The 12,792-nt window shown below is 32.5% G+C and overlaps 1 protein-coding gene across 1 annotated transcript in view; it reads left to right on the top strand.

Moving 5' to 3' along the window:
- The first annotated feature begins 6,330 nt into the window (after nucleotides 1-6,330).
- The window catches only part of LOC124370442 (nuclear pore complex protein Nup205-like), an 85,310-nt gene continuing 78,848 nt past the window's right edge, over nucleotides 6,331-12,792 (top strand). The window contains exons 1-2 of the mRNA XM_046828731.1: nucleotides 6,331-6,484; nucleotides 10,990-11,141. Coding sequence (XP_046684687.1) covers nucleotides 6,478-6,484; nucleotides 10,990-11,141 — 159 coding nt within the window. The 5' untranslated portion in view covers nucleotides 6,331-6,477. The remainder of the gene's footprint in view (nucleotides 6,485-10,989; nucleotides 11,142-12,792) is intronic.

Genomic DNA, 12,792 nt, shown 5'->3' with positions numbered 1-12,792 from the left:
TACTATTAAGGATGGCCTTATCGTGTCATGTGAAAATTAAATTTCTTATTTCATTGTAAAATATTTTAAAGTATGCCGAAACAATAAAATTGCAGAGATACTCTAGAGGTCATAATTAATTGTATTTTAATGATAAACTTGGTAGCTGCTGAACATTGACACGTATCTGTAATGTTTATGCTAGTCTCTTATCACAACTGGCACATGGCATTAGTGAATAAGTTTTGGTGATAAAAAAGTGTACTTAATAAAGAAGTTTGTTTTTAAAATTCTTGTTTAATTGAAGCCTTCCCTTGTAATATATAGCTAAGGACTATCTCTCATACTTGGTACATCATATTATGTTCGTATTATATCACATAATTATACAGAGTATTTAAAAATGCATGAGTCATTTTCACTTTGTTTGTACAAGGTACAGTAAAAAAAACAGAACTCACATTGGAAATATCTATAATGACCTTCTATCACAACACTGTTTTGGTAAAGTTCATATAGTTTCTGGAAACTAAAAAATGAGGTTATATTCAGAATTACTGTTACATGTTCCTAAACCTCCTTGATGTCCTCAAATTGTACCTTCAAGATTCCCTAAGACGAGGAAACAAAAATAAGTTTTATAGATAATATTTCCTGCACCAATACAAATTTTTCAATCGCTGTTTTACTTAATTTAAAACAGACTTATTATTGTATCATTGCACTACGGATTTTTGATGAACATTGCTCGAAATACTATTAAAGTGAAAGCAGCAATACAATAACAGGTAACTCATGCATCAGTTCTGCAATTGGGCATTAATCCTGTTGTGGGGAAGGATAAAATCAATCACATGCTCAGTAAAATCTTGGTAGTTACTTTAACTAAATAAACAAATCCTTTCCTTTTTTTGTGATAAGAGACAGTAAGATAGAAAAAGCACGCTGTGCCAGATCTTTGTGTTCTCAAGATTTGGTGGGGGGGGGGGGGGGTGGGGGGGGGGGGGGGTGGGGGGGGGGGGGGGTGGGGGGGGGGGGGGGTGGGGGGGGGGGGGGGTGGGGGGGGGGGGGGGTAGACTCATTTCTAAAAAGTATTCCACGTATTGTTTTTAAAAGACCTCCTATTTTAAAGGACATTATATCGAAACCAAAATTACCAGCTGATTCTGATGTGGAAACTAAATTTAAAGGAGCACATCCATGTAATAAATCAAGGTGCATGGTGTGCAATCAAATACAAGAGTCATCAAAATTTGAAAGTAGTTCAACTAAAAAAGTATACAAAATTATTGGAAATTTGACATGTAGTACAAAAAATGTAGTATATCAAATTCAGTGTAAACAATGTCCTAAAGACTACATCGGCTCTACAACAAATAATTTAAGAATAAGAATGACAGGTCACCGTTATGATTTTAAGCATAATGATGAATCAAAACCATTAGTCATTCATAGTAAAATACACAAAGAATCTTTTGAAAATTTATATACAGTAAAACCAATACGATCAATACAAAATAATTCAAATACATCAAAATTAAGAAATTTAGAACAAGCATGTCAAATTGTCACAAAATCTAAATTCCCCTATGGATTAAATCTTCAATAAATTTGAATCATCTGGACACTCATTACATCTTTACACCCACAGTCTGAACACATGTTTATCATTTCAAGAATATTATGCTTATTAATTTATTTATCTGTTTACATGTATGTTTTTAATTATTTTATGTGTTTCGTTATGTTGTTTTGACCTGAAGAAGCGTAATGCGAAATATAGTTAATCAATATTAATAATATGTTGGCCTTTTCTACATATATATATATATATATATATATATATATATATATATATATATAATACAGGAAATATGTATCAGTACTTGCAACACTGAAGGTAAAGCTTAGTTGGTATTGAGTAGTAAAATGCTTGAATTTGCTTTGTGGATTGTGTTCAAAAATAAAATATCACTTCATTGTAGCTAATACATCCCAATTAACATTATTTTTCATTTTAACCCATTATATATTGCAATTTGACAAGAAGGGATCAGCAATTAATACTTTGCTGCTGAGATAAGGTCTGTTAAAGAACTGAAAGCAGCAATTCTCCAAATATAAAAAAAAGAAAATGTGTTGATTAATACTAAAGGAGTGAGTTTTCATTCACAGTTGATAACCATTATGCATTATTTGTGGAGAAATGTTATCAAATGGCAGTTTGAGATTGTTGCTGTTATTGCGTCACTTGGATACATAACATCCAAACTACAGAAAAAAATACATTACTTCTTCCAAAGATTAATAAAGGTCCTAATGTGATCTCAATTGTTCATCTGTAAATAGAGATAAAGAGAAAGCAGTCAAACCATCCTTATAAAATTATTTACTACATAGCTGAAAGTGGTAAAACCATGCAGTTGCAAAATATTTTATTTCTTAAAGATGCCATCAGATGTATATTGGGTGGAGAACATGTGCAAAGAAGTTAAGAAAAAAATCCTTTTTAAAGTAACATTTTCAAGAAGAATTAAGGATATGCCTGATATCCTGATGAAGGGACATCTTCAGTTGAAAAAATATCCCTGGATTTCTATTCAAGTAGATGAGAGCATAGATGTTTCCAATTTATCAATTTTACTTGTCATTGATAGATACAATAATTTTTTATTAATACTCGTTAATATTAAGGGCAGTGCAAAAAATCAAAACTGTTTTAAATTGTGATTGGAAAATATGAACAGTCTACATGATTGCTCTTTCTTGCAGAGATAAAATTATTTTAATTGAGTTATGAAGCTAAACTATTTTTTTAGATTACTCTTTTGAGTTAAATTTTGACTTTCTTGTTAATTGGTTTCAACATCTGGCAAACTTGAGTGTTACTTTTTCAGAAATAAACTTAAATTAAAAACACAACCGTGACAATACTCGAGTATATGTTGCCTGTTACAAACAGTTCTTGAGAGAGCATTTTGTTCATATGAATTCATAAAAAATAAACATAGGAACAAGCTTGAGGCATTGGCAGGTTCGAGGCTGTGCTTAAGTTTTTCATTGTTTGAATTTTTTTTGGCGATGGAGGGTTGTGAAGGAAGCAGGATGTTCCGGACATTTGCCATTATTCAATGATACAAAAAATCAGTAACACTGTTTCTCTTCCTCAGGTGAATAACTAACCAAACACAAATCGAATCACCAGAGTATGTTCAAACTGAACTAAAGAATATAGGTCACAATATGTCTGGACTCGACCGACCACAGAACTGTGGTTCAGTTTTAATAATTAGTGTACTGTTTTAAGTAAGTGCATGTTAGAGTACTTAGAGTTAACACAATATGGCACTTGTGATTCCTGACTTATGCTATCATGGCGCTATAGTATCATTTTTATTTTAATATTATGTGTTAGTTTAGTTATTCACTTGTGGAAGAGATCAGATTGCAGATCTTGAAACGTAGTATTACTGATTTTTGTAATAAAATAAAAATTATATTTCATATAATAAGTTGTGGTGTTTTGTACTTTTTAGCAATAAATTGAAATGATTGGCGAGAAGGGTTGCTTGTTAGGGAAAATACAATGAAAAGTGCTATTGTTAGTTCAGGTCCATACATAAAAAGTGAGGTAGGAATGGCTTTATTTACTGCCAATCGCCTTAATTTCTTTGCAGTCTAAGGTGATGGAAATATTATTTCTCAGCAAGTTGACTTCTTTGCTAGAGAGGAAGTTTTATAATTTTGCCAGTTTGGATTTACCAAGGGCAATTCAGTGATATATGCGGCTGGTTTTCTGGTGTCTTCCATAGTTCGGTTTCTAGATGACGGTAGACCAATTGAGGGCACTTTTATATGCACGAGCTATTGACATGGTTGACCACGAGATCTTATTTCTGAAGATGGAGGCAAAGTAGTACTACATTGTAGTAAATTAACCACTACACACAACTCCCGGCCGGACGTTTGCCCATGTGTATTCGACAAGGTATTCTCTTTTGGACTCCGAGACATCAGACCGGGTGTTCTCCGAAAAGGTTAATAGGAGCGAGGAATTTTGTTGGATTGACGCGTAAAGACGACCTAGGAGAACGCTCGACTAATCCCACTCTACCATTGTCTTAGTTTAGTTCCGTTATTTGTGGTAAATATAAACATACAAATCTATTGTACACCATTTTACCTGAATTTGATCTACATTCTGTCATTTTCTGATTATTCTTTGATTGTAATTATCTATTTTAAAATATCCCCTACTTACATTTAAATATCAAGACAATTCACAAGTTCGTAGACAAATAAAGTTGTTATAAAATTAAAACCCATTGCGGATCACTGACGAGCTGGGCTCGTCACGCAGCGGCCGGGCCTAACGGCACGATGACGAGCTCAGGTCCCAAAAGCGGTCTGCTTTTAAATTTCCCTCCAAATAGTTCTATCAATGTCTGATATATTGGGCGATCGTCTTCACTTATCAACTATAGTGTTTAACAACGGTCTACGTTTAGAGTTTTCAAAAGTTTTATAAATATCCTACAGATCGCAGTTGTATGTCGAAGTTGAAAAGTCATTTATATGAGTTTACGCTCTGCTTTTTAGCGCTTCTGATTGGGTGTTTTCCTCAGTTGTTATTATAATACTTTTGAGGTTAGTGACACAGAACTAAACGACGCAGACGTACATATTGGCGGGTTTAGTCTAGACAATGGCCCGGATGTTGTAATCGCTTCGCCTCAGCCGCTTTATTTAGACTATGATTCAGACATCATCCCTGTCACCCCGGAACCTTGCTCGCGTGTTATCGTTCTTACATCACGGATACCCCAGCAGGCCCATGTCCCATCTGAACGAATACCTTCACAGCTAAATTTTCTAGTATACAATAGCGAGCGATACGATGTGGCGCACCATTGCTGTTCGCGCGGCCGCTAACCGTAAATTAATTGATGCCCGCGCGCCAAAACAATACGATCCGCAATGGGTTAACGCTCGTGTTTAAACCGTAGACATAATGCTTGTACTTTTTAATACGTCCAATTCAAAAATAATGAAATAACCATTTTGGTAAATAACTATTTTTACATGGTTCTCACGTTCGTGTCTTCCCTTGAAGTTGAGGTGTTATATTCCCGATCAACTCGTCTAAAGAAAAAAATTGACATTCTAGTGTACCTACAAACCTTTACTTAATCTTCTCTTACGTCACAAAAAAGAGAATTGAACGTTCCAAATAAATGCTTTTCTGAAGTTTTGGTTGATCAAATACGTGACTGTTGAGTTTTATTTGCCATCTGTGACAAAGCAGACAATAATTTGTTTGTAAATTTCGTCTTCCTTTGTCCACATCTGAGTAAGCTGAGCCAACGAGAAAATTACGCAGATAATTGATTTTCATATGATTTGCCGTATGCTGTTGAAATATGGTGACATGAAAACACAACTTCCAGCTTAGTTTTAAACTCCAAAAAGAGAAGTTAGAACTATCTTTGGGAACACTAACAATAAATATTTCCAGCGTATATTTACACTATTCTAGATATATATATATATATATATATATATATATATATATATATATATATATATATATATATATATATATAGGCGTCTTGTTTGTGGGAAGGAACTCTTGACATTGGTCTTAGAATAGTTCTAAAATATAGCTATTCTACGGTAATGCTATCAGATTTTATAATTCGCTACATGGTGCAATTAATTCTGAGGTTGATTATTCCTTTTTTCGGAAAAAAGGTCAAGTCACTTTTTATTCCTCAATTATTAAGGGAGAGTAAATAAGTTTAACCGTGTAAGGACATTTATCAAGCCAAGACTGACTAATGTTATAATTTAATGTTGCTTGGATCTACTGTAGAACTTTTAGTTAAGTAGAATTTTAATGAGGTCTTAATTAAAAATGTTAAGTGTTAATATTGTAGAAGTATTTGTTAAGTTGTATTACATGTAATGACTGGTTTAAATTTAAAACTATTTGTATTGTATAGTGACGATTCTATTTCATTCAACAGAAAAAAAGTTTAGATTGTATTATTGATAATACACTTCCAGTTTTCCATGTATGTAAATTATACACTCCAAAAACTATATTGAAATGAGCATGGTTTGAAATACACTCACCCTCATGCGTATATGAAATCAATCTACAGCTCTATTATTTGATTTAGTCTATGACTATGTTATCGCAACGGTCACATTCTTGAAACTTGATTCGGTACTACAGAAACTCGGTACTGTTCCCTGAAACGTCGGGCGTTTTCTTCTTTGTTCATGGATAATTCCTCTTTACAACACGTGATGGGAGGGATGAAATTGAAAAAAAGGAATAAGTAGTTGAATACGAAAGAAGAACGAGTTGAAAATGTGTTGATTTGGTGACGGTTGGTGGTTATTAGAGTTTCCCGCGAGATACATTTAATGATATTTCCAAAACAAAATAATTAAAAATCTGTGCCAAATTTGCGGTCAGCAAAGAGTACACCTATGGAAGGTAATATAAATGTTTATCTCGGATATCAAATTATTTTAATTTTACTTACAATTGGTCTAACCCCTCTGTTAGGTTATGTGGTGTCTTGCCGGTTAGAAATACAATATAAAATAACTTATATACAGTTTTAAACTGTGAAGTATTAAATTAAAAACACGCATATTTTTAGTAGTACACTTTATTATTAATGACTACGTTGTTATAGGTTAAATATGCATGTAAACTTTGCCTTGATTGACTAAGTCAAAACCTGGTTGTCAATTTTGGCAATGTATCACAGAGGCTACTTACAACATTTTTGGGGGTAGGGTAAAATAAGCGGACCCGGTTTTTTATATCGAAATTAACAAACGGTATTACTTAATCACAACCATTGATATAATCAATTGATACTGATAATTATTTTGAACAATTCACTTAAAAAATTATAACAACAGCTGTAAAAACTTTCAAATAATACATGTACGGTAATGTTTCAATTTTACAAAAGTGACATTTATTATTAAAAATGGCAGTCAATTTTAGAGAACTACACGACATTACTTTGAAAGATGATAAGACATGTTTTTAGTGGCTTCAACATGTTTGACTCGTACCGAAAACTCATTATGTGAAACTTGTGAGAAAGAAACAACTGTAACTGTGAGAGGAGCAAATATGGTCGTCTTCAGTTTTCATAATTTTTATTATAATAATTTGTTTGATCACTGTAAATATTAAATTCATATTTAAATTTAAAACATAATTATGATTGTTATTGCGGACTTTAGATATTTTTATATCAATTGATAGTCTAGAATTTGAGATATATAAAAAAACTGGGTCCGCTTATCGTACCCTATCCATTTTTGGTATGTTTTACATACTTGTAAAATGTCCCAATGCCTAAGTATAAATTTATCTTCTGAGGATGTGCCTATGATCCTGCATTTAAATTTGATCATCTGAGTCTTCCTGACCATTTTAATCTTCACATCTGAGACTTCAGTCACTTTTCCTTGTTGCACAAATAACAGTAATATCTGGGATTGCCAGTCATCATTTCAATGTTATTAACAAAATATGCTCGTCCACCTAAACAAAAATATCGTTTTAAGAAGTGTAAATCACAATATTAATAACTATGCTTTCTAATATTATGTGTATGTCATTTTGTGGTTATTTTGTGTATTGTGCTTCTTGTCGTCTGAGTTTAGAGCGTTATCTGCGTCCAATAGATCATCTGAATGTTGTGTGGTCAGAACAGTTTAGGGCAGCACTAGCAACTGTGCTGTGTAGTAGGCTTCAGTGCTTTGAGGATAACCATGTTGTATATTACTCAACCGCCACAGTGTGATTATTCTAATAACATAATTTAGTTTGGCATATTATGAATGTATTTAGATTTGGATTACGTGAGCAGCTAAAATATTAGGAAATTAATTTATTCAATTTTTGTTTAGTCATTGTGTTTTTTTCAGAGTGAAGAATATGAGTTTGTAGTGTAATCGTGTGTTTATTGTTTTAAATTCAGGATGTAGTGTTTAATGTTCATTTCACTTCAAATCATCAGGCATGTCACCTACCATCTCAAATTTTGATGAAACTATATTTTTAATACAACCATATAGGCTAGATAAGAAAATATACAAAATTTTACATTTTTAACTCAGCTTGTTTTATGGAAGGATTTAAAATGTAAATTTTCATCAAAATCTGAGATAGTGGGTGACAAATCAAACTTTTCTGAATAATTTGATGTAGAACGACACTGCAGCCAAATTTTTTGGTATTTTTCATCTTTTCTTAATTTTCAATAGTTTCTGGTGAAGTTTAACTGTCATATTTTCCTCTGTACTCTTGGTTTTGTTGCCAGTATGTATCTTATTTGCGCATCTCGTTATTAACATACTTCACACTAGACTAGATTTATGTCATATCAAATAGTTTAATTATCATTAATATAACTACAGCTCCATAATTTACTTAAAATTACTTTTCTATTAAAACAATTAAGCATAACAGAGCAATTACTGTGTCATAGCATGAGTAGCATTTTGGAGAGAGACTCGTCAGCTCACTCACCACTATTTCTTGGAACAGGTTGCCTTGACGCTACACATCATTCCACCCAGATAAACCAATAAGCATGACATTGACTGACTTATGTGTTGGGTGAAAGTGCAATGGAGGGTCGAAAAAGGGGGCTTCAAGCTCCGTTCGAGCGAAAGCGACCATTGCGTGATCCATAGAGAAACATTAACCACTAAACATCTCATTAAGTATCTTCGCAATACACTTAACATTTTTTTGGTGAAATAAACTACACAAATTTATAAAGACATGGGATCTGACCGCTCATGTATTATTCAATAGTAGTTCTTGTAGGTTGTCTCTTGCTAACCCCCTTTCTAGGGTGTTTGAACTGGGACACAAAATATATGTTTACCAGGAGTATAAAAACCATGTCACTGCCGATACATTTATCGCTAGGAAATTGTTGTCGAAGATAGCTTTTCTTACTGAATTGTTTGAAAAGTTGAATATACTAATAAGTAAATAATAATTGCAAGAAAGAAGACTAATATCGTAAACTTGTCAGACAGAGTGGAGGGTTAATAAGAAACTCGATTATCGGAATGCTATCATGCAAAGGTGAATACAGTAGATTTTGCACCTTGATTGATGAAAGATCTGTACAAACTGAGTGTATTTTGATGAATATTTCTCTATCAACGATGTAAACTCTATTATGTGGGTATCAAATCCATTTAAAAAAGAAATGCATCTAAGCTTTGAAAAGAGTGAACAAGTGTTTGAATTCCAAACAGATACTTCGTTAAAGACTGGGTTCAAAATAATTATTTGCTAGAGTGTTGAATGGTGTAATGTTGAAAAAATCGAACTCACAAATTGCTAGGAAAGCGTTGCTTGTGTTGATACCCTTTGTTACTTTCTACCTTTCGTTAGTGTTATCAAATCAAAATACACACCAAACTTAAAAATTGAAAAAAGTGTGTGATCAGTTTCAAACATGAGTCTAGATTTAGATGTACTAATTAAAGGACAAAATCTCATCCTTCGCATAGACAGCAAATGTGTTTGATTGACTTTTGTAAAAACATTAAACGATTATTATGTACTGTGATGAATTTGTGTAGATATAATCTGATCAGCAAAACTGTAATTTTTATAAAGCAATCATTGAATTATTAAAAAATATTAAAAATATTAAACACTTTGTACTTTACTTCCCTCTACATATTTAATTGTATTACTCTAACAACTATATAATAATAGTATAATTTTTTTCAATCAGTTATTACTGTGAATAGTTTATAGTTTTATATAATTTATTAAAAACACGGTTTTACTTGATATTTTATGATGGATCATTTAAAATAGACATACAAGCAAATATTTTATAGATGTAAATTAATTATTATGTGAATTATAAGTCACAATACGTTATTGTTATTGTTCATCGACTCTAGATATGAGCTGAGGGGCTGGAGCGCCACAGAAAGTAGTAAAAACCTAAATTGAGCCTTGAATCCTAAAAGTTTGGAAAGCACTGCCTTAGGGTTTTCTTCACCTGAAGAAGAGGGTAGATTTGAATCCTCGAAATGTAGTGTTATACTTTTTTGTAATATATAACTATGGCAAATGTCCAAAATCCAATTATTCTGTCTTATATTAGACATGTTCTAAAAAGAGATTTCTCATTACCCACTACAACCAGTATATATACTTTCTAGTAACGGTTTCAAATAACTTACCAGTTACAAAGTACTATTAAGTACACTCATACTAAACTTGTCCTCTGTATCTGAAAGATGCTGGAGAGGAGTGATAATGATTACTTTAGTTGCAAGTTATTCAGTCTATTTACAAATATATTACAATTTCTAGTTATTTACTGTTACATTATTCAAATACCTGTACAGAATACCATTGACCTAGTTTTATTTTAAAACAAAACCAGAATAACACTATAACATAGAAGGAATATTTTCAAGTGGCATTATAAAACTATGCAGTTTAACAAAACTAAAAAAATAATCTTCTTTTGCATAGAAATGTGTTTTATCTTTCTTGCCAAGGAATATTGCAAAAATTAAAATGCAAACTAAAAATAATCAGATTTAAAAAGAGAATCAAACAAACCCAAATCTATTATTTTATTTATTGAAACTATATTGTAAACCAAAGAAATATAAAATAATACATCTTTTTAATTTGCTATGATCATATCTTATAACTATGTGTAAAACACATACTTGTGAATCTAATATAACTGAGCACGAGGAAAAAGATAAGTTAATAAATTCAAACTTTTAAACTATTAAGTTACTAAATACATGCCACTGCACATAATACAATAATTTCCTTTTTAATAACGCTAAATGCTTGAATTTTATAACCACATCAACAAATGAAAAGTTAACTTATTTTTTGTGGCTTGTACCCGGTACTACCAGTAACCAAGTAAGAAATGTACTGATTTATAACCATACGTGTTACAGTCTCAACAAATGAAGATTTGTGGACACCATTCAAAGAACTACAGAGTCTAGTCGAGAGGGCAGTAAGCAGTGAAGATGACTCAATTTTGGATCCACTTCAGAAAGCTTTACAAAAGCATAAACAGAATTTTTTAACCCTTCTAAAAAACCCTGTAAGTATAACAGTTAGATTAAACAAAGATATGATAGCCTAGACCAGGGATTCCCAAACTGTGGTACGCGTACCCCCTGGGTTGGTACGCGAGACGTTTGCCGGGGGGGGTACGTGAGCAGGGACCACAGCCGAGTTCAGTTTGCTGATTTTGTTCGGACTTGATGCGAGGGGAGATTTCGGGGGTTGGCGGGAATAGAAAAGTTCTCTCCACGTCTAGTTTTCTTTGTCAAGTTTGTCTACTCGTCTTCGCCCAGTCTGAAAAGTGTCCTGTGGTTTTAAGACGTGTTTTATACTGCCACATTATTAGTGGATATTTTTTTAATTCATTATTTACATAGACCAGTGTTTGTTATAGCGATATGGAAATGTGGTTAAGCAAGTCTTCAAACGTGTTCAAAGAAATAAATGCAGAAGAGTTTCATCATCACTTGAAAAAAAAAAGGTTAATTTTTACTCCTGTACCTAGTACGTCCTTTCATCAAGCTTCAAAGTTCTTCTGATGTGTTGCCATTGCGAAGCCATTAGGTTATAACAGGACGTGTCGTATAACAAAAAGACGTAAAATATATTTATACTCCAGACTTATCTTGTCTTATTTGGAATTAACTTTATAATGAGGTCTTGACAATGATACTTAGGCGCACAAAATGTGTTAATTTGTTAGAAAACACTTAATCACCATGCAATGAAACCATTCTTCTTTTTAAAGCGTTCATTTCATAACAATAAAATGAATAAAAAATAAAAAAAATAATAAAACCATTGGGTATTTTTTTCAAAAATAAGGAAGCTTCATTAAACGGGCAGCCAAGACAAATATTTAATTTTATTGGTACCGTTTGGAATTTAAAAAGCAGGTTGAGGCTTCCATTATATAAGTTTAGTATTAGAATTGCTCATTGAAGGCAAAACCTCACTTACCATTGGGGATACATTAATACTGCCAGGATCTAAAGACATGTGGTCAACCATGTTAGGACAATAAATGAGGCTAAAAACAAGAGTGATTCACTTTTCGCTTTCTATACCAATACTGTTTCAAGAAGAATAAGTTGACATGGTGCCTAATTTGTACAAGGGAGGAATACATTACTCATGATAACAGTAAAAAAAGCAAATATTTTGCTATTCAAATTGATTGAAACGTCTGACCGTAACTAACATGGGTCAGCTAAAAAATATGTTATGTTAGGTACAAAAGATGGAAATACTGTCGGAGATATAAAACATGTTTTTTTTTCTAAATCCTTGGCCTTCATGCACAATAAAGCAGATGAAATATTTGGAAAATTTTTTCGAGGAGAAGAAAACGAGTTTGAACTGGGAAAAAAAAAAAATAAAAAAACATAAAAAATAAATGTGTAGGAATTTGCACAGATGCGAGGCAAATTGCAATGGCTGGAGTTCATTTAAGGGAGTTGTTACTCAAGTTGCAGCAAGTAAGCGCTAAAGGGCTATGTTTGTATTCATTGTAGTCTTCACCGCGAAGGCCTTGGTTACAAATAGAGATATCCAGCAAAGCTGAGAAAACAATGTACGGTGAATGAATGAGAGTAAAGACAACTGGTAAATTTCATTTTGAGCACTGGAACTCACGCCTCCTTTTTCCCATTTAATTTATGTGATGGAAAAATCGATAGTTTTCATCA

This window comes from Homalodisca vitripennis, chromosome 1 (genome assembly GCF_021130785.1).
Source record: "Homalodisca vitripennis isolate AUS2020 chromosome 1, UT_GWSS_2.1, whole genome shotgun sequence".
NCBI lineage: Eukaryota > Metazoa > Arthropoda > Insecta > Hemiptera > Cicadellidae > Homalodisca > Homalodisca vitripennis.
Note: the sequence above shows the minus strand (reverse complement) of the source record. Positions and strands in the feature narration are given on the sequence as shown.